The 24194-nt window shown below is 37.6% G+C and overlaps 1 protein-coding gene across 3 annotated transcripts in view; it reads right to left on the reverse strand.

The window, feature by feature from the left end:
• Positions 1–24194, reverse strand: part of ppp2r3a (protein phosphatase 2, regulatory subunit B'', alpha) — a 92272-nt gene that overhangs the window by 17373 nt on the left and 50705 nt on the right. For all 3 annotated transcript variants that reach the window (XM_084120501.1, XM_084120499.1, XM_084120500.1), the window contains one exon: positions 15686–18305. In XM_084120501.1, the coding sequence (XP_083976627.1) occupies positions 15686–17815 (2130 nt within the window). In that variant the 5' untranslated portion in view covers positions 17816–18305. The remainder of the gene's footprint in view (positions 1–15685; positions 18306–24194) is intronic.

Consider the following 24194-nt stretch of genomic DNA (forward strand, 5'->3'; position numbering starts at 1 on the left):
TATCCGTGCACATATTTTTTTCAAATGTGCCCTCATAATCTTAAATCAAAATGTTTTCCCCTCCCTCATGCAGCAACATCTCTTCTCTTCTCTGATGACAGGTTTACTGGCGCGAGGGCGTGACAACCTGTCACTCACATGACATCACAGCAACAGCAAATCAAAACCATCCAATCAATTCCTGATGGACAAAATCAAGTCCCGCTGTACTTTTTTTTTTTCTTGTTCGAGAAGCTTTTTTACTTCAATATACGTCACAACAGGGATGAAAAGACTATTGCAATTTACGTTACATGACGACATTAAACACCAGAACACTGTCTAAGAAATGTTAGGATCATGGCACCATACAATGCATTGCTATAAGGTCCTGCCAACTGATTAAAATGTTTTATCAAATTAAATGCATATGTTGATTAATTAATCAATTTAAACAATTAAATCTAATTGTGTCAACATTTGCTGAGAAAAAAAAAATCCAAAATGCCCTAGATGAAGATAATACAACATCATTATGTTAGTTTTAAAGAAGTCAATATTGCATGTTGTAATTCTATATCACTTATCATAAGCCATTTTCTGGCTAATCACTTTTATTCCATCATGGATTTGTTCATTTCTATATACACTGATGTGTTACGCATTTTGGGCGTGGATTAAAAAAAATACTTTTTCTTTTTTTATTAATAGCACTGAATTAGCACTAAACATGATCAATATTTTCCAAAAACTTATTTTTTCTTAAGCAAACACAAGATGCTAGGAAAATCTGACGAAACCCAAATACAAGATGCTGCAAGTTCGTATAGACAGGCACTGATTGCAATATATGATTCTGAATTTCAGGTGAGGCCTGTTCATAGAGACTTACGAAACACATTGATTGGTGTGAGGCCAATATTTCATGCATTAGGTATTAAATAATGCAGTTCTAATTTCTTTAACCAGATTTATTAAAATAACTATACTAAAAAGTATCCTGATCTATTCTGAGTTATATAATAATAACACAACCATCCTGTTAATATCAACACCATCCTTTTAGCCTTACACACAGTATTAAAGCAAACTGGTGTTCATAGCACATAAGCCTGTCTCTACACATATAACTCTGTTATATCATGTTGAACCCAAACAGTTGGAGTGACTGGGGGCAGATGGCAGAGGCCGTCTATCTCTCTCCATTGCAGTGCAGAAAGAGAGCACCAGGACTGGACAGCCCATCTCGTCCTCACCCCCACCTCCCCTCGCTCCCTCTGACGCAGGAGCGACTGCCATGTGTGTAAAACGATCCCCAAAGATAAAGCTTCTAATTTGCAGTTTATTTCTGCAGCAGGCACTGGGCAGACTTTAGAAACACATACAAATACCATACCTCCACCACACACACACACACACACTCACACCACTGTTTGAATCTGAGCGCTTGAAAATAGAAGTGCCAAATGCCATTACCATAGCGATAACCCTTTACCTGGACTTCTGAGTCCCTCTGAGGAATGTGGGGGCATGAAAGGGGCCTTATTTCCTCACGCACACTCGGCAGAGAGTTGAATTGAGGAAGTGGATTTTATGAGGGCCTATTCTATTCCAAGCTGGATTTCCTCTATGAAAAGCCACACAGTGGGAGCACTGAAAGAAGTGCCATTAAAATGACAGCTCACAAAGGCTGGGCCCATGGAGGATGGGACAGCTTTTCAAAAGCCAGAACATTCTAAATGAACTTAATTTAGAGAGACACGACTTTGGGTATTTACACACTCAGTGCCAGACAGGACATGTTAAATCAACCCCTCAAGTTGTGGAAGTGGAATTACAAGGAGTACTTTAAATAAGGAAAAAGTAGAACATTTATTTTGAAAAGAAAAAATGACCATTAGTACATAAATAATGTATTTTTATTGTTTGTTTGTTTTTTAAAATAAAGGAATGACATAAGAAAAAATAAATGCATTTGAAATAGAATCTTAAATAATTAACTTATTAAATATCAAATGGATTTATTACACTTAAATGTTATTCCTCTATTTAAAAAACAAACAAACTTATAATGTTCATTTATCTAACTTAGTAAAAGTAAAAGTTGGGATTTCTTTTTCAAACTTAAAAATGTTTTCCTTTTAAGGCCAGAATTAAAATTGTGCATACAGCCATTTCACCAGTGTTTGATTACTGTGATGTAATTTATATGCATGCACTTATCTATAAAAAAAAGCCTTTCTACGATTTGTGATTAATACCGGCTCTTGTACTCACCATTGTATTTTATATAATTCTTTAGGATGGTCATCGTTATAAGTGAAAAGGAAAACACATTTACTTGTTTCATAATGAAGATGTTGTTAGGTAAATGACTACATATATATATATATATTTTTTTTTTTTGATCTAATACTTACAGTACTAGATCAGAAACAAAAATTAATCTAATTGCCCGGGTACGGTCGGAGTTTGGCAAATCAGCTTTTTCCTATTTTGCAACTAAAGAATGGAATGAGCTTCAAAGAATCCCTAATTTAAAAAACTCTTCCTACAGTAAATGCTTTTAAATCGTTATTGGAAACTGTTTTGAAGGAGTTTTGTGATTTTTTTTTTTTTTTAAAGAACTGTTGTATTATATTTATTTATTTATACTTAACTTTGTTGCTGATAAGAGTTGGTAATGAAAAATGTATCAAATAAGAAGCACTGTAAAAAAAAATGCTGTAGATTTGCAGCTGTTTGCCAGTAACTTACTGTAGATTTAAATTGATGTTATTTACTGGCAACAGTTTGTTCAAAGTTAAATGAACATTAAACATTAACAAGTCTTTGTCTTTACAGAATAAAACTATAAAATAACAACCTAATGCAAAGCATTCTGGGAACCAGAAATCTTCATCAACCTTTTTCTGTTTTTTTTTTCCTTCAGATTTTGGTTCCCAGAATGCTTTGCATGAGGCTGTTATTTTAGTTTTATTCTGTAAAGATAAAGACTTGTTAATGTTTAATGTTCATTTAACTTTGAACAAACTGTTGCCAGTAAATAACATCAATTTAAATCTACAGTAAGTTACTGGCAAGCAGCTTCCAGTAATACTGTAATTTCTACAGATTTTTTTTACAGTGAGCATAGAAGCATTTTCAGTAGTGGCCTCTGAATGTTCATTTCATTGCATCAATTATTAGTCATTATAATACTCCATCACTTGATTTATTTGGATACATTATCAAAGACTGTTCATTGGAAAGTAGTAAACAATGCAGGAATGTGGGGTAGGAATGTGAATAATCTGTCAGGACAGATTAACGAGTGATTTGGAAGCTCCAAGCTTAGATGAATTCTTGGTAATTGACTGAGGTGACGAACATGCAGTATTGTTGCAACTGATTTGTGGTGGCCTTGTGTTTGTGGCTCTTGCTCAATGTATTCTCCACATGCTGTTGTTTACCACTTGGCTGCCATCTATTTCAGGGCAGGTCAGAGCAGCCTGAAGGTTCTGGCCAAAGGCCCTGCTCACGTTTTTACAACCAAATAAGCAGAGAGCCTGAAAACAAAATGCAGGGGAGCAGTGAAACTGTTAGGGTCTTTATATTCCTGAGTTAATAAGGTTCTGATCTTGAAAACCTTTTGGCAAAAATGCAAATAAAGCCATACTAAAATAAGAAGGTTCTATTGAGGCAGCTTTGTTTCTGCACTGTAAAAAATCTTAAAAAAGTAATTTACAGGGTATTTACAGGGTAAAGAGTATTAATTGCTGTAGTCAGAAATTTACAGTGAAATGACTGCATGCTGGGTCATTTTATTACAAATTACTGTTAATCAACAGCAAAATTATGCTGACATCACAGTGCACTGCTCTTTACTGTGAATTCACATTATAAAGTTGTCTGTAACCATGCCACTGTAAGAAATTATATTGTTCATTACTGTAATTGTTTTGAAGTCACCATACTGGTGATTAGTGTTCCATTTGCTTGGGATTTTGGACCTTGTATATTCATATTAAAATTTCTGATCTAACCAAGCCAGAAGTGGGACAAATGAAAACATTTGTTAAAACAATGACAATCTAGAATATAAAATAGGCTAGGCTAATTGGCTTATTCTAAACTGGTCAAACTATACTATTATTAGCGTTATTTCAGCATAAAGATTTACCAATATCTTATTGCAAATTCATAATTGTTTGTAGATGGATATTTCACAATGGTAAAGCAGCTGCTCAGATTTATCTTTGAAAGGTGTGACATCATCTTGCAACACAAGATTTTGTGTTTTGACATCAATACTCGACATACAAAACACAACAATGGTGACACTCAACAAATAATAATAATAAAAAAGAGAAATCCGGAACATTACAAAATAAACAAACAACACAAACTGCTAAAAGTGAACCAAAAATAAGTTCAGGAGCAGAGATAAAACCAACAAAAATCAAGAAACTCCACAGCATAATCTATTCATGCTGCACTGCATGTTAGGTCCCTTCATAGTACACATGCTCTGTAGAAATATAGTATGATATTGTAGATTTTACAGAGGAAATTTCCAAGAGTGCCGTAGGATACAAGAAAAGTCCTACTGTGGAATTACTGTAAAAGTAATGCAATTATCAACCTGGAATATACTGTAATTTCACACTAAAATAGTGTGTATTGATGAACTGCAGCATGAGCCACCACAAATTTTACTGTTGTCATGAAAAACATTACATATCTTAACTATGTCAGAATTCCTGTACTTTCATTGCATGTACACGACCATTAAAGTAGTATGTTCTGTAGCTATCCCGGACATATCACGTCTACCACGTTAGTATCCTCCTTTGACCTATACATTTATGATGTTGTAGAGAAAAAAGTGAGGTACTAACAACAGCAAAACAATCTACTTGGATTTAGCTAAACAAATACAATTAAACAATGGAGAACAACTTGTTTGATACCTATCACTTACTGTTGTACTAATGTACATTGTTTCTCATGACTTTGATTCCTGTATAAATAAACACATCAGACTGTCTGTGTTTAGCATAAATATAGGTAGCTGCATTTTTTCAAAGTTTTGTGTCTTTCAAATCAGCAGGTGCAACTGGAAGTATCACAGCCTGTCTTCTAAAACTAATTTACCAGTGGCAATAAACAGGAAAGATACACAATTAAAAACAGGCATATGTTTATCATAACTGTAAGGTACATGAGAACTGCTATGAGCCGAGGCCTGCTGCACTTATAGTCCTCACCAGCAGATGGGGGAATGAGCTTATATGTACTGTATCTGTGTGCTAAAGTTAAAGGGTAGTTCAGTCATTTACTCACCCTTGTGTCATTGCAAACCTGTATGACTTTCTTTCATCTTCAAAAACTGAGAAATTCTTTAAATATGGTGTTACAAGTTTGGAAGAACATGAGGGTGAGGTAATTGATGACAATTAAAAAATTTGGGTTAACTAACCCTTTCAAAAAATGACATATTGATTCATATCCATAGGAACATTTCTAAAATTCATAATTTGAACAAATGCACAAAAATTTCATACAGGTTGATACAGAGAACAAATAATGTGACCATAGTTCAACCAAGATATTCCTATATCAATCAAATTATGTGAATGTCAAGCATAATACCTGGAGTGAACAAAGAGGCTTTGAAATATGATGTGTCTCTCTCAACTCATACAGTCATAGTCATTAGTGCCACATTTAAAGCGGTTGTTAGACTTGTTAAAACTATTTTAAGCTATGCCATTTACCACCCAGGAGACACAAGGTCACGAACCCTGGGATTCCGAAATGTCTCATCCGCCCGCGCACCCTGTCCATTTATCATTTCACTGTATTTGCCAACTCCTATAAAACAGTTCAGGAACTTTACGCACCTCATTTTCTGTGGATAAAAGATTAGAGAGTTCCAACATAAAATGCATTGTCACATCTCTAGACAGGGGATACAGTCTGGTTAGGGCAATTTAGCCTTTGAAGAGTGAGTCTGTGGGGAGATGGAATCTCTGACGAGGATAAAGCTTTCATTGGCCAACACCTCCCAAATTCCATGGACTACACTGAATTACAGGTGGAAAATACAGTCAGGAGTGAGTAACCGCAACAAATGCGGCTTTGTTTTTGGAAAAACACCTTGTGATGCAAGCCGGCAAACATTTGTCTTTTTCCATTCATGACATGCTGTGCACAAGCTATGTTCATGTTGCGAACTCTCTCTACAACACTAGATGGCAGACTATGATTCTTGAATAAAAATCCATAAACACCAGAATGGTTTCACCTAGTCTATTTGAAGTGAACTTAATGCCTGTAGACCATACAAACGACTCAGATTTACAGAAAAATAATGTGGTTACTGGAGGCCATGAACACACACACACAAGCTCAATTTCCAAAGCTGAGTCAGAGTAAATGAATATTTCACTCACTCTCTTCAGGTCTGGCTAGTCATTATCTGAGGATTAAAAGCATGGGAACGTAAGTCCTTGTGTCTGTTGTGGCCACCTCATTGCAAGCACTCTCTGGTCAGATTATCTTGTAGTGCTTACTGAGACCTTACTTTCCATTCGCCTTTTGTCTTGAGCTCTTTTCTTCCCCTCTACTCACTCCCACCAGCAACACCAGCTGGAAAAATACCCACCAACGTCAGAACTCAGTGACATGGATCCTGCTAAAACACTGTGACAAAACACTAATCACAGAGACAAACCGCTGCCAAAATCAAAGGCTTTCCTCTAATTCAAACATATTCCTTTTTTTGGATAGCCGTCGACGTTTCAGGTGCCGTGATTTGGAGATCTCTAGCACAAACTGTAGAAGATATTTTTTTTAATTGTTCTAAAGATACACAGACTAATTTCAAATAAATATAGCTTGTTGTTTACCACCGATTTTATGTATCGCAACAAACTCTGCAAGCATCTGAGTAGGTTAATGTGACCGTCGCTACGACAAGACAAGGTTCATTATGATGAGATGAGAATCCATTAAAACGCTGCTCCCTCTCAGTGAGCTGATAAAATCAGCCATTAACACTGTTCAATGACAACTGCATTTTTTTAATTCAGCATGCCTGTATTCATTGTCTCTTAAGTACTTGTGCTGAGCTTCGGGCATTAAAAGTGACATTGCTCTTGATTACTCAAATGCAAGGCACATGAGTAGTCTGGAAGGTTTCGAAACTGCATTATAAATTAGATTTTTGTCTTTCACACAGTTCACAGGATAATGGGTAATCTCTTGGAAAACAACTTCCAGACAGCATGTTAAAGTGAAGAGCATTGCTTATACTGGACACCCCCCATGACATTCTGCCAGAACAATAAAGGCATATATGTAACTGTATACAGTGTGTGTGTGTCCATGTCCGTTTGTGTGTGTGTGTGTGTGTGTGTGTGTGTGTGTGTGTGTGTGTTTGTGTGTGTGTGTGTGTGTGTGTGTGTGTGTGTGTGTGTGTGTGTGTGTGTGTGTGTGTGTGTGAATCAGAGAGAACTTCATTGCCAAGTATGTGCACACAAGGAATTTGTTTTGGTGACAGAAGAAGCTTCCAGTACACAGTGACAACAACAGTACACAGATAGTAAAATAAAAAATAAAGATATATGAAAAAGACACATATGTATATATAATATATAAATAAACAAAAATAGGCATTTGTATGTACAGGTCTGCTATATACAGCAGAGTAGAAGAGAATTCACAGGGAATGGAATAAAAGAGGTAGGTTATTGTCAAATAAAAAGTGGTATTGCACATATTTATCATTGCACATGGGGAGATCATTTAACTGTTCATAAGGCAGATTGCCTGGGGGAATCTGTGTGTGTGTGTATTTGATCAATTTAATGTGTCCATGCTGAATAAAAGTATTAATTTCTTTCAATAAAAAAATAACACCACCAAACTTTCTTTTGCATATACATATTTTATAGTTTTGATCACATCCATGAGTTAATTAAGTGTAGGCTAGTTTTGCTAAGCATTGATTTGATAATAATAATGCCTCACAAAGATTTTTTGTAGCATTTATAAAAATAATTATTCTGTAAAATAAAAATGCAATATTCTGAATTGAAATAGTGTATTTGTCTGAAATATTTCTGAAGAATTTCACAACAATTCACCATCCAATTTCCAGAGGTATTTCAGAGTGCAGTTAGAACTATAAATTACTCTGAGGGTTTAGGTTCGTAGATTCACAGAAAAGCTGTTTAAGATGTCTGAAGATTCAATTAAATTCTCTGACAAAAGCAATCTCATTTAAATGAACTCAATACATAATTCAACAAACACGAAAGAAACCACTAGTGTCTTGATATTTTTAAACTGATAGTGATGTAAACACTCACAAAACCACACACAGAACTGTAAAAGATCTTACAAAACTATCACTCTGACAAATAAATAGCTGTAAAAATCACATAAAACTTGGTCATCTCACAAGAAATCTGGTTAACTCAAATCCATCCCATCAGACTCTTCACCTAACCATTAGAAAATAAATAGTTTGAGAGTATGAATGAGCAACAGTTTCATAGTTGAAAAATAGGAAGCCACTGTTCAGTGCTGATGGTCATGCTACAGGAAGATACACAGAGCTCCTGTTTTTCTTTTGTCAAATCCCCATGCCAGCTTAAGGACTTAAGCAGCCCCCAACACAAATGGAGGCTTAAGTACCATATTAGCAGCTCAGACATCCTAAACCCTGGGAAAAAGTTTACATCACTTGGGGGTCTCTATCAATGCTAAGACTGATACAAACTGTTATTTTGAGGAGGCTGTTGTCTTGTTGCCATGTACTTGTATGTTGTTTCGTACCAGAGCTATAGCCTCTTCTGTTACTCTTTTTGTATTGGAAACTCTTCACAAATAGCAACAGGCAGTGATTCACATGAGGATGTTGCACATAAAGGGGTTTCTTGGCTCAAACCTCAGCTGTGATTTCATTTCCTCTCAGTGCAGGGCAGCCATGCCGGTGATGTAATTCCCTGCTGACCCTAAGCAAACAATTTGAGCAAATAAGAAGGTGGACACAAAAGACATACAGACACCCTCACTCACTCAGAATTTTTTATTCTGTCCTTGAGGGAGTGAGCAAAAAAACACTGTCACTTGTGATCAAAACTTGAGTGATTCTGACTGTGAAAGACCGAAATGTACTTTGGAAATGTATTTGACTGCCAGGTGTACAAACCTAGTTTAGAGGTGTACAAAGTGAACTGTGTGAAAAATTCTAATCCTGTCATTATCATTAACATACTCAGCTGTGCCTCACCAAAGTGTTGCTCTATGGTCATTTTAACCTCGTTTAGGAGAATTCATAGTCTCAGTTATCTGCAGATGTTAGTATGTGTTTGAATGAGGTTGACTATTTAATATGGGTTTTAATGATGCAAAATACTGAGATGGCTACACCAGCAACATGTTATTTTTAATTACAGTACAGTAAGAAATAGAGTTTGTATGACTGTGTCCTTGGCATGGTTGGAAATAGCATAATATAATGCATAATACAATGCATAATTATTATAGTATATTTAGAATTACTGTGAAAAGCCAGAACTGTCAAAGACATCTGAACAAAACCAGAACCTCACACGATGCTCATAAAGCAGGGTATAAAGTGAGATAATCAATGTGTGTGCGAGTGTGTGTGTGTGTGTGTGTGTGTGTGTGTTAGATGACAAACTTACAAACTAACAAAGTAGAACACTAAAATGACTAAAACTAAAATAAATGACAAAAGCACAAAAGTACTAAAACTTCCCTAAAAAACTGAAAATATAAAAACAAAAGCTAATGTAAAATAGTAATAAATACTACAATAGGATATAAATAAATAAATGCATCAGAACAATGTTTCGGTGATGCCTGGATTAACCTTACTCACACACTCTCACACACATTCTAAATGCTAAACTCCAATAAAACACGAGGGCACTCTGTAGTTTCTCTTCACTTCATATAACAGAGGTGTCATGTCGACTCGCTCTCAAATGCGGCCTGGCCAATGGTGACCCAATGTGGTGTGTCTGTGGCTCTAAGCATGACTAGTTGGCCTGAGCCCCTGGAAGAGATCCTTCTGATTTATATTGACTGTAACACTCTTATTGCCAAGCAGGGTGTTCCCTGTCACCATGGAGATTAACAGCACTTCCTGACAGGTGCAGTGAAGGACATATTGCCTTGTCTGCACCATGCGGTCAAACCAACAGGGCAAGGTCTCCAGTCCAACATGGAGAGAGAGCTGTCTCTAGGCTTACAGAAGGAAGGTTTTACATGCAGGCCTCAAATCTGAGGGGTGAATGCACTAAACAGTTGCACCACTTTTTCACATGGAATTTCAGTGCAAAACCCTGCACAAACCATATGCGATTAGGTTAAACTAGGCACTAATTGTGCTGTAATAGCACTGCACCGTGAATATTTCAATTCATTCATTGTTATTGTCACACAACCATGCCTGATACTGATCATTATTTTGTCTTAATAAAACTAAAACGCTACAAACTAAAAATCAACTATTTCAAATGCAACAAGTGGGAAGCACAACATTATAATGTATAGTATGAAAAAAGTTTAACAGGAAGAAATTCACTTTAATTTTAAGAACAGTATAATATATATATATATATATATATATATATATATATATATATATATATATATATATATATATTTACCTTAGAGATTAATCTAAATGTAAAAAATAGATACAAAACAATATATAAATTATACTTTATTTTTTAAATCACAGAATGTTTCCTGATTTGCATAATTCTTAACCCTTGTGCATCCTTAGGGACATTTTTGTCTTTTTCAGTTTTGTTTTTTGATCACTTTGCCTGTGTTAATGCTAACTGCAAAAAAATTGGCACAGGTGTGTATTTTTATTGGATTTTTACTATTTCACCGCCATTTCCTTTAAAAAAATCTTTTTTGCACTAGTTAAACAAAATACTTCCTCTCAGCGTCTTTTGGACAAAAATGTCCCCATTGAAACCCTTTAAAACTGCAATTTTTAATTCCAGGGCCATTTAACTATAAAATGATGCAATCTTTGTTAAGAGGCTTTCATTCTGTTGGCAAGGCTTCAAAATTTAAATTTTTTACCAGATGGTGCCATTTTTTCAGGTTTGGCCTATAAAGCAAATACTCGCTTTATTCCTGTTTTCTGCTTCGGCATATTATAGAGCCATTTGGATAAATTATGCAACGATAATTGTGTGGGTGTGTTGGTATGGATGTCAGAGTGTGGTTGGTATGTGTGTGTGTGCATGTGTGTGTTTGTAATATTGAGAGAGAAAAACTCAACTGCAAATCTAAAATCCAATCACTGTGTGCACCAGTGGAGTTTTGCTGACATCCAATGGGGAAAACAAAACAAAATCTTACCAAAAGTTAATTTTTTGAGATATCAACCTCAGATTTGGAACACAACTTATATAGACTTATGGCTTTGATTTTCTAGCCGTTTTAGAGTTCAACTTGTTTCATAAAATATATATTTTATATAAAATAATGTTCATAAATAATTTTCATAAACTTAAACCTATATAACTTTTTTTGGATTTACTTCTTATTATTTTTATACTTCAGCAATAATCTGCCAAGGGTCTTCTTTAAAATGAGACTAAACTTAAGTCTGTGCTCCCAAGCTTCACATTTTTATGACAGTTTTGACAGACATTTTTGTCCACTATGTACCTACGTGTAACTTTTTTTAATTGATGCACAAGGGTTAAAGGCTTATGGTCACTAAACACAACATAAGTTTGTGCAAATAAATGCTAGTGGCCACAACTCATTTCATAAGCCATTGAAAACTCATTTTAATTATCTTCACAATCGCCTACAGTACATGAAGTATTTAGTTCATAGGTTTCACAATGACGCACATGTGAAACCAAGAAAGACAGGGAAGCAGTAAATAAGCAATCTCAGGAGAGAAGTACTAGCCCCAGCATCCGGAGCAACAGATTACCCTGTCAGCTCTGAGACAGAGGCAAGGAGGCCCAAACCCGTTGAGCGTCCACTTTCAGCCTCACCTGTTGTTTGGTCTAGCAATGAGCCATGAGACGGAAAAAGACACACAAACAAAAAGACCACACTCAGGTCCTGTAGCAATGCACAACAGCAACTGTTAGATCTGGAGCTGGTTCCCTAGATGATGAGATGCTGACAGATGACAGATGGGCCACATCTTGATCCACTCAATACTTTTGTGTTCGTGATGACACATGCATGAACAAAATGAGATGAAACGAGAAAAGCACTGCAGGTGCACCGTGTTAAAAACAAGACCCTAGATTCCCATCGTAAACAGCAAACAGGTATGACACAATTGCTCAGAGGGAGAACGCATGGGTCTAATGTTTCCGCAGCCTTGTTGATCTCTGTGATTGGCAGCTTTGTGTTTAAATGGGGCAGTGGGCAGGGCTCCTGGCGTAGCGCGCTTATTTTTATTGCTCCCTCGGGTGTCAGAGAGGTGATCAGGTTAGCAGAAAGCTATTCCCAAACTTAGCCGTGACCCCCACGGCAACACTGGGTCCGTTTTCCTTCTGGCGACAGCCAGTCTCTTAGCGGAATGAAATAGTAGGCGGGGAGAAAGCTGATTTAGTCTTCCTGACACCTTTGTCTGTGGATGACAAGGAGGAGGAGAAGTGCCCTAGGCAAATCAACACCATTAACAGTGTCTGTGCCAAAACCCCTGCTGCCTGCTCTTGCTATGAACTACCAGCGCTCTCGAAAAAGGACTGTGTGTCCTCCACACCAACTGCATGGCTACAGCATCACAACTCAATCCCAAAATAACATGTGGACCAATGAGAGACAGTTACTGGGGGACGTGCATTTTATGAAAACAACTTTCTAACTAAACATCTCACACTCATATCTTTAAAATGAACCTAATGTTCAAAGGATGACTTGCATACTTTAAACGTGAACTAATTCAACCTTGTTCGAGATAAAACCTCTAGTATTTGGTGTCTTGGGGAAGCATAAATGTGCTAATTTATCTGACATGTCTACAAAACCCAAATAATCAGCCATCAGGGCATTTTTAGGGGTGTGTACGTGTGTGTTCGTGCACAAGTATGCGGCTCATCCAACCTTAAGTGTTCTTAGTTATGCGCTGAGCAAGTACAGAAATAGGATTGGAGGAGGAGCCCCATTATTAAGGGGGTTCCACTCTTGACAGATGTCATGGCAACGTCATAAATAGCAGGCCCGAGATAGAACCTGAGCTGGTATTGGTTTACAAAGCCAGGAAAATAAACAAGAGAGGATTTAACAGAGACAGAAAAGATAAAAAGGGTGGGAGAGAGGTAGAACACAGGACACATAAAGAGCGAGGGTTAAATGTGCTTGGACGACTGACAAAGGACATAAACAGCTTGACAACACTTCAGAGAGCTGAGAGTTAGTAAAAATGGGTCATGAAACACTAAAACATATTTCTCGAGACTTGCATTAAATGATGACTTAGGTTTTTTTTTTTGGAGAATTGAGAGTTGTTGTGCCCATCTATGCAGCTTTCAGACCTTTTTACACATTTCATGTACATGTAAACAAGTACGTCCAGTACGTGCCAGAGTCTCACCCAAGAACCCTGAATTAGAGTATAACAAACTGTGCTTTCTTCTCCCCAACATGATGGATGTGCAGATAAAAAAGACTAAAGGTGACAGCCAGCTCCAAAAGACACATGATACTGACCCCACAGTTAACTGCAACAAGCTTTTATGCAACCCGCTTTATTTCTCAGGGGTAAGATGTTAAGGCTATTAGATACTTTTAACAAAAATCAACCTGGAAAATTACAACGGTTTTAAATGAAAATCATCAAGTAAACTACAAAAAAACACATAATCAACTGACTAAATTGCATCTATTTGAAATCAAACCAAAAGACCAGTTAGCAGTGACAAATACAGACTTTTAAAATACAAAAATGGTTACTAGGGGTAACTGATATGTGATTTTCGGGGCCGATGCCAATACCGATTAGATCATGTAGACCGATAACCGATATTTTAGTGTAGAAATGTAAATTAATGTCAAAATTAAGAATAACAAAGGGTTTTGACAAATACTTTCTTTAAATGCTTTTAAACATATCTTTAAATCTAAGAACTGTTAATAATAACAACATTAATAATAATAATAATAACTTAAAAAGGGCAGGGAGCACTAAGCAGCATTCTGTAAACATTTTGTAAAACTTAAATTTTCTATTTTAATGGTTAAATAAAATTTTAGTAATCAAAAAGCATTTCTAATTAATTGAAATCATCAAACTTATTCAATTTATTTACAGTTGAACAAAAATAAAATTTTAGGGTTTGCGGTTTGAAATTCGATTTGATTTGTACTGACCTGCTTTTTGATACATCAAAAAGTTGACAAATTCCGTTTTTATGACTGGATTCCGCGATTCCGTCCGTGTTTTCTGCATCGCGGAAATCACAGGGCCCTATTACATTGAGGTGTTTTGCAACTTCAGTGTAGTGATTTATTGCAACTTCAGCAAAGTCTGCTGCTGCCTTAACTTTGAGAGACAACTGATGCGTGATCAGTGAAGAAGCTCCAGTCAGCAAGTGCTTTCGGTGTGAGAGTGCAAAACTTTTAGTGCCTTCAGCTTTCCGCGTTGATTGGCTGGACTCGTGACAATCAGTGGACTTCACGATCAGTGAAGAAGCTCCAGTCAGCAAGTGCTTTCGGTGTGAGAGTGCAAAACTTTTAGTGCCTTCAGCTTTCCGCGTTGATTGGCTGGACTCGTGACTCCCAACAAATCAGATGGGCGGGGACATTGGTCTAGTCTACAGAGTGGTGAGTTCCGACAGAGGTGGCTGCGTCAGAGCCAAACATAGCGCATTTCAAAATTAAATTATTTTATCGGCAAATCGGTTTTGAAAATGGCCGATACCGATAACCATAAAAATGCTTAATATCGACCAGGCCGATAATCGGTCGACCTCTAATGGTAACCCCTTCACTGCTTATATTGATGATAAAGTTTTCACTTCCCCTAAAGAAAAGCCTTTTCCCAGTTTGTGCACATGCCACAGTATTTCAGAGAGGAAATTTGATTTATGAAGGCTATAATTTTGTGCTTCAGCTAATGGTAAAATGGATTTTCCACCTCCATTATATCTGTAAGCTATACAAAGTTCTGCTCGCTGGTTATATAATAAATACTCCTTGGAGAATCTGAAAGATATTTTTATATCTTCTACAAGACAAAATAACTGAATTTACTAAAATTATCCTGTACAACTATACATGTCATTGGTTCTTAATATTATAATATTATGTTTTGCCTCCTTGAGTATCAGACTGTTTGTAGTAGTTTGTTATACTTATGTATGAGTCTCTGGTTTGCCTTGAAGCTGCTTACTGAAAGTCCTATGCTCAATGATGTTGAAATCCAGCTTTACCACAAAGGACAATGGAACGACTCATGCACACATTCATAAACGGCTGCAAACACCCATTGATGCTCAAACAGGCAACATCAATGGTACATAAAAATTGAAACATGAAAATTTAAGTTATTACTGTTATTTCTTCTAATTTTTAACATTTTGCCACTTTTATTTTATTTTTTTAAATGGCACACTGCACAGATTCGGCAAGAGCTACAGGTATGTCAACTTACGAAAACCTTACATAGATCTAGTTTAGCTGAACTCACCCTGATGACTTCGGGCGTCTGTTGAATGAGAAGTGTTGAACCTGTGTCCCTCACAGTAGAAACAGGTGTTTGTATGGCAGCAGGTGCACTTGAGGGTGTTGGTGTAGGTGTAGGTGCAGTCTCAGACGAAGGCACAGGAAGTGGGAGTGGAGCCACCTCTGCTTTAGTGCTGGCCAGCGTGTCCTGGAGAAGACGCATGACCTCTCGTTCCTTAGACTGAGTTCCTCTTCCAGCTCCACTCTCCACCAGCTCCTGAGCAAAGCTCTCAATGCTCTCAAGAATCCTGAGCAGCAGAGCTCCATCATCCTCTTCAGCAGCCTCAACCCCTGGCTCGGGTGGCTTGGCCACCGAGGGTCTAGACAAACACACCACGGGTAGATCTTTAGCCACTGAGTTACCAATTAAATGCTGGGGGGAACCTGTCTGCTGGGCACAGTTTTTAAGTTTAGGGGGCAGTGGAGGCTCCTTTTGCATGTTTTGGGAAAGACACTCCAGGTCCATCAAAAGTTTATCAATGTCATCTGCTCCCCCTTTATTAATGTGTGAGATTGACCTTGAGAATAGTCTGGAATCTGTGCTTTTTGGCAAGTACATCTGGTTGACAGTTGAGTCGTTTTTAGGCTTGAACACAGTTCCGTTTCTGCTAAGCTCATGGAGTTTATCTGAAACACCACCACTAAGCTCAGAGTAGCCAGTGGTTCTTTTGGAGTAAGGTCTGGGCTCTGAAAGACTACAGCTGTGCTTCCCATCCCCTTTAACTGCCCTGTCAGGCACCCTTCCCACATTTGAATCCTCCTCCTCGATATACAGAGTCTCCATGGCATCCTTACAGAGACTTTCGCTACTGCTAGACAAAAGAGAGTTTGTGGAAGAGAATGTGTCCGGTCGGCTGGTTGAAACCGTGTGATGGCAGTTGAAAGGTGTTGAACTGCTACTGGAAGCTGAAGTTAAACTGCCATGTGGGAACCCATTAGTTGATGAAGGTGTACGTGCTGACAAACCAGGGAGGCTCTGAATGGCTTTCATGTTGCATGCAAGATCCCTAGAGCTATCTGGAGGTTCAGGCTGGGAGGGTTTAGTCCGAGGCTTTGTGGGCGGAGGAGACTGAACAACGTCCTCGTATCGTGGAGGTTGCTCATTGCCAAAGATAGGGGAGAAGGGAATTTGTTGCAGCCCGTGTATACTGTTAACTAGTTCGGCAAGCTCACTGTGCTCCTGCCTCACACTTTGCCCCTGTTCCAGCTCAAGAGGAAGCCTCTTCAAATAGTTGGAAAGACGAGCCATCACATTTTTATAAATGGCTTCAGGATTCCCCGAGTCATCGCTGCTTCCCCCCATTGACTTTCTTTTGATGCACTGTTTGATGATGTCCGTGCACTTCTTCAGATCTTCAGAGCACTTGAGGAGAATGTCCAGACAGGCTTTAATGTCTTCTCCTGATGCACTGCTGTCAGCCTTGGTCTTCTCAAGTATGCGGGTAATTAGGTTCTCCTCTGTGAGGCTATTCAGGTAGAGCGTGGCTACATTGTTTAGGTTCTGCTCCAGGGATGCGCTGCGACTTAGCTTATGCTCTTCGAGTACAGATTTCTGAAACAGGCCAAATGGAGGACAGTTCTCGTCATTGCCTGTGAACTGGCCATAGATTATGTCTAGATCAGTGGATCTCCTGCTGAAGGAGTCTGGCCGAACCTTACGGCCCTTTCTGAAAGTCACATGACTGGCGGAGTACTTGATCTTCTCAAACGAAAATTCCTTGATTTTCCCGCTGGCCAGGTTAATGGCTTCCCCTGTAATATCCTTGAGGCTTGCTGAGCTTTGGATGGCAGATCCTTTCTTGACTCTGGGGACGACCTGGTGGTAGTCGTCACAGAAGGCCCCAGACACGGTGTTGCTGTTCTCCAATGTTTTAGACTCAAGAATAGTGATGGGCTGATCAGAACAGTTTCTGGATATGGGGGTATCAAGAACTTCAGCACAAGTGCTGCGGTGAGCCACTGTGCAGTTCAGTCCGTGTTTTAGTGCACCACAGGGTCCATTACAGTAGTGTACAGTGTGTTGGACACGACGGTCTATTACAACGCTGTTGTAACAGTTTATGCTACTGACGACTATGCGATAGGTAGCCGCCATGGTCTCTGTTTATTCATAAATCTTGCTAGCCAACTAAAAACAATAAATGCTTTGAAGACACGTTTATATAAAAATGTCAAAGTACATCAATCCTAAAAATAAAATAAAATGTGCTTTTCTTAGCCTTAACTGCTGCTTGAGCTGATTCCAAGGAAAAAAAGGATTTCCATACCAATCCTTCACCGGTGCCCCATAGTTAAAGGGAAGTTGCACTATAACATTTAGCAGCAAAACTATCCATTCCTTAGCATGGGCCCCAATGGCCTAATGATAGGCCTGTGTGCAGTGCTCCAGATCATCCCCCCTGTGAACAGCCGAAGCCTGTGGGCATGAAGAAGTCCTCTGACTTCCTCTCCAAAGCCACAGCATACAGCCCACCTGGTGACAGCCTTCCGCTGATGTGTTCAGCAGATGTTCAGCCCTCTTTCTCTTTTTTTATCTTGCTTTACCGGCCTGAATCAGATGTTTAAGAGTCCAATGTTAAAGCCACCTGTGAGTAAAAAGACAAAAGTGGGTTAGGGGGAGAGAGAAGGCACTTATTTAGATCAATCGAAATACAGAAAGTCAATGAGACCCTAGGTTATGCTACCGCATGTTTGGGCTGACTGCATAAGCTATAAACAACACTGAACTAACGGCCTCTAAGCAAGTAGTCTACAACCACATACATGTTGCTCTTCTTCAGAGAACACAAGGGGAATGCTAGAAGGTTGTTTCTGCTTCAGGGTGAAGTATATTATATTTATATAGTATATAGTATATAAATATATAAAATTATATTTACATTTATGGATTTGGCAGATACTTTTATCCAAAGCGACTTACATTCCATTCAAGCTATACATTTTTTCAATTCATGCATTCCTTGGGAATCGAATCAATGAACTTGGCACTGCTAAAGCCATGCTCTACTGATTGATTTGGAAACCGAGTATTTTGTAAGACAAAACAGTAACAACAACAACAACAACAACAACAACAAACAGTTAATTGGAAGAATTGTTCTATCACTGAAGACGTCACAAAAGAAAAAGAATGATGTACAGTTTTGACAGCAAAATTGAGGCAGTATCTTTAATGGTGGTTAAAAGCGATCACTGATCAGATTTAATTGTTCTTGGTTAATCTGTTTAACATATCTCTTATTAGTTTATGAGCATGTTACCCTTTTAACTTCTCTTTGGTACAGCTAAACCACATGAAATTTTGAAAACTACAAAATGCATAAAAGAGTCTTTAAGCCAGCAGTAAACCACAAACTATCAAACAAATACGAACCGAAAAATAAAATGAAGTGCTGTAATGCCTAATGCTGGTATGCAGTTATAAAAAATACCTAAGCTTCAGGCATTTTAGGTCTCCTGTGTAATCAAATTTAGTTCTTAAGCCATCTTCAAAGGGGCCACATCACTGGAAGCTGTTAAAGAGCTTGTGATGAAAGTACACAGACACTCTATTAGCATTCTTTGACAACACACTGCGCTCTGCCTCTCTTCCCTATAAAGTGTGTTTACTCAAGAGAGAGCTGTTCAAATACACAGATTCCATAATTGAACAGTTGTACTTATAGCTTAGGTTTAATACTGAATCATTCCCTAGGAAAGGAACTAACTTTCCCTTATTGCTCTGATGACAGATTTTTGAAAGTCTATTATTGGAGACCAACACTAACTAACAACAATCTTTCTGCCTCTATGAGCTACTAAAATCTTGTAAACTTAACTGTACTAAAGCACTTTTTTTTTACACAAACATTTAGTTCTCAAAAGTTTCAGTCCATAGAAAAATGACATCATATGTATTTGGAGTGGCATGAATAAATAATCATTTAATGTCTCTATTGCTTACTCTCCCTCTCTTTAATGATAATTATGTCAACAGACGAGTCATTATGAGGCTGGACTGGAGAAATATAAAAAAAAATTATACTTGAGCTCATTATTAGCATGTCTCAACCAAATCTGTTCTCCACGACCAAAGCAATACGCTCCTTTATTCTCCAATTCGTTTTATTATTCCTTTGCCATGAACCAAGTTATAGAAGGCGTTTCAGTACACAAATCACCAACATTCACCAAGATTTAATGCAGTAACGCTAACTGTATTTTTTACATTATTCATCTCAAGGTTCGTTCAGCCTTTTGAGAGTGAAATTCAGCCTTTTGAGAGTGAAATTCAAGCACTTTTCAAGGGCTTTCATGTGCTTCACACTTTTTCCAGCACTTCAAACCTCTAAATGTTATCCAATTTTCATGATATTTTTAATGTGATGATTTGTAAAACTAAAAGCTCAAAGATAGGATTTGAATTTATTTCTCACTCCTTCTGGCCCTTTTGTTTTTCTTCCATTTTTTCTTTCTCTCACAGCAGCCTTAAAGCCTTGTCTTCTCTGTGTCTCAGCAGAGTAACAACAGAGAACGAGTCTCCAGGATGTCCACCACAACCTCACCTCACATAAACTCTGACTATGGCCACGCATGACATTTAAAGCAGTATAATCTGTGTCCACAATATAGCCTCGTAAATGCATTACACTTCTGTATTTCCTCACAATATCAGAACAATGGTCTCTGGTTAATGCTTTTCAGCATGGATTCATTACAGATGGGCACTAGAGAGGTGGCACCTGGAAAAACATTCAGAGAGTGAGATTTACAGGGACAACCCACACCGTTTACAATGGACTGGTCCTGCTTGCCCAGCCAGTTACTCAAAAAGCTGTTGTTGGGTGTGAGAAGAGAACATTACAATGACAGTCACTGCCTTTTACAAAAATACAAAGAAGTACAGTGTGTGAAATGCATAAACAACAGTCAGCCAGCTTCAGGATGCCAGGATTTACTTCTGGAAGTCATGAAACTTACATGAAACGTACCTGCACAGTTTTCCCTTTTTAGTAATATATACTTATTTTAGAGGAAATTACATTTCCTTGCTGTCCCTTATCTGTCATAATAAGTTGAGACACTGTGGTATGAAATACAATAATCAATGGAAATCTCCAACAGTTCACAAAGCTAAATTAATACTTAATACTAATAAAAATAAAATAAATGAATCAGTTCTGAATCAGTGGTTCTCAACCAGGGAGCCTGGGCCCACTGTGAAGGGGGCCTCAATATTATTTAATTACAAATCAAAATGACAAATGATCAAAATTATTTAATTATTGTAGTACACTACTGTTAAAATGTTTGAAGTCACTGTGATTTTTTAAAAATTAATGCTTTTATTCAGCAAGGATGCATTCAATTGAGAAAGAAATATATTATGGTACAAAAGATTTCTATTTAAAATAAATGTTTCTTTTGAACTAACTAATCATCAAAAAATCCTGGAAACAGATATAGATATATCTCGGTTTCAACACTTCTTTAAGAAGCACAAGTGTTTTCAACATTTCAACAAAATATTTCTTGAGCACAAAATCAGCATATTAGAATGACTCTGATAGATGTGACATTGAAGACTGGAGTAATCATAACCTAATGACGTCTGAAAATTCAGCTTTGTCATCACAGGAATAAATTACATTTTAAAATATATTAACATAGAAATTTTTTATTTTAAATTGTAATAAGATTTCACAACTTTACTGTTAGAATTTTTGAAAGCGTTTAAATTCGCCACAACATTAATAACATCGCAGCAAGATCTATTGGGAAGCATTCAAATTCGGTATTCTGAAGAAGAATTCTGTTATAAACCACACATATCAGATCAAACGGCGCTGATGTGGAAACCAGGAGAAACATTTGGGGCTTTCGCAAAGGGTAGTTATAGGAACTTAGTTATAGGAATAGCCACCAGGGTGGTTCCCTGAGAGCTGAATGTTCCCCTAGGGCCATTTTCCCATTTTCCTGGTTGCATTCGCACTGCCAGCAGGTGTGCCATGAACCAAGTTATAGAAGGCGTTTCAGTACACAAATCACCAACATTCACCAAGATTTAATGCAGTAACGCTAACTGTAACCATGGCATTGTGTCAGAAATAGTAGAATTTCTTCTTCTTTTTTTTTCTTTTTTTTACATTATTCATCTCAAGGTTCGTTCAGCCTTTTGAGAGTGAAATTCAAGCACTTTTCAAGGGCTTTCATGTGCTTCACACTTTTTCCAGCACTTCAAACCTCTAAATGTTATCCAATTTTCATGATATTTTTAATGTGATGATTTGTAAAACTAAAAGCTCAAAGATAGGAAAACTAACTCTTTGTGGAAAACAAGCACTTTTATTTCAAAAAAGGGTAACACTTTATTTTACAGTGTCCTTGTTACATATTACATGTACTTACCATAGTAATAACAGTAAATTATGCATAATTACATGCAACTAACTCTCAACCAAATCCTAATCCTACCCTAACCCTATAGTAAGTACATAGTAGTTGCTTAATATTACTAAGTACTTAAATATATAATTACACTGTAACAATGACACCTTAAAATAAAGTATAACCTAAAAAAAGACATGAAATTACCACTATATCCAGTAGATGAAAACACACAAAAACACAACATTCCTAATGTAAACTGAGATTCCCCCAGAGATTCATGGGCACTGTTGACTTTCCATGGCCAAAGCCCAGTACAGACACACTGAAGTTGTTTATCGTAGAGGGTAACACTGTTGAGCTTCAGTGTCCCCAAACAGAGCCTCTCAATAACACAGTCTCCTTTCGAGCTTTGACGTAGCTGGTTGTCAAGTCGGACTGAACTGAATATGACAGGAAGAGTGTGGACCGTAGCAAAGAGACGGCTTTTTAATGACAATTTAATAGGCTGATAAACACATGATCCTGCTCTCTATAATTTGCCAGCCGTTTCTATTTCCAGGCCGGTGGGGGTTAAAGCAGAAGCCTTCACACCTTCACATCACTCAGTCAGTGCGGACGCCCATACAAACATCTTATATGTCTGATGGGAGTCTTCTTACAGCATAGGACCTCCCTGGTTAGCTGGTATGGGTTGGCTAATGTTGTTTAAAAATTGAGATGAATGTTCCTAGAAGATTATGTTTTAATTGTCAGGCAACAGTCTTTATCTCAGCTTAATGTTGTAATTAGCATGCAGTGATTGTTATGGAGAAAGCAGCGCATGAAACGCAAACACACACTGTTTGGAGAGCAAGACAACATCCACCCACATTTTTGAGACTCGCTCTACTGGCAGGAGCAGGAGGAACGAGGATGCAGCAGCCTCATTATCTTTCTCCTCTCTGTGCTTTAATGGCATGCATTCGTTCCATGTTTAATTACACTGTAGCAGTCACGCTGAGAAGTCGCACCCGTGTCCCGTCACATATGACAGTGCTTTTCAGTTTAGTGTCAAGACTCTGGGCTATACGATGTTGTCAGCTTTAAAAAATCTGCCTAGAAATAACACCCCCAACATACTATCCTCAAAAAGAAAACAGATTTTCTTGTTATTTTTGCCAGGTAGAGCAATAAATCAAGACATGCTGGTCTGCTTTTGTTTGGCCCAATTAAGAGTTGAGGGATGAAGAATAGATATACAGTACAGCTCATTAAGGAATCCCTGAAACCGAAAAAGTTTCCCTTTGGAAGGTAAATTGGGAGTTTGTGTGAGCCCTCCCTTGTTAGTGGTCAGGCTCAGTCTTGTCATTCTGCACGAGCTGCCAAAGGGAGGCCTGCCATGAGCTTTGTTTGTCTCAGCTTGAGTAATGACTTTCAAAAGCTGTCGCTGCAAGAGAGAACCTGACCCCAGTGACAACAATACATTAATAAAGGAAGGATTACACGCTCACTGGCTACTAACTCCTTCACACGGTGACCAGGATGCACATTTAACCTTTCAGAGCCACAAGCCATAACAATTCAGTGAAATGTTGCAAAATAGACATGAAATGGTTCATTAATATTCAGAGTGAGAGATTGGGAATGAAAGGGAGTGCAGCATACAATTATTAAAGAAGAGAAACAAAGCCTGAATCAATTTCATTATCACGATGACTATTATACAAATTGCCTGGTTTCCTTTTTTAAACTACCACACACATATAAATGTACTGTACAACAACAACAAAAAAACAACAACAATAAAAAGCAAGCCAAGCTACAAAGCATATTTATATGGAAGCTTTACTATGATTTAAGTAAGACATCAAATCATACCTGGATCCTAGTTGGTCCTTGAACAACATGCTTATCAATAATTCGATTTTAGGGTTAGTCATTATCAGACATTCTTATTAACCTACCATTTCCCTCTGATTTTAAGTGTCGTTAAGGTTGACGAATAATGCTCCTGGACCAAAAAAAAAAACTAATTATGAAACAGGGTTGTGTGCTATTTAGAATTGAATCGAGAATGTCTTTTAAAATAAAATTAATTTCCTGAATTGAATTAAGGTAGCAAAGAG

The sequence above is a fragment of the Abramis brama genome, assembly GCF_963993115.1.
Source record: "Abramis brama genome assembly, chromosome: 7".
NCBI lineage: Eukaryota > Metazoa > Chordata > Actinopteri > Cypriniformes > Leuciscidae > Abramis > Abramis brama.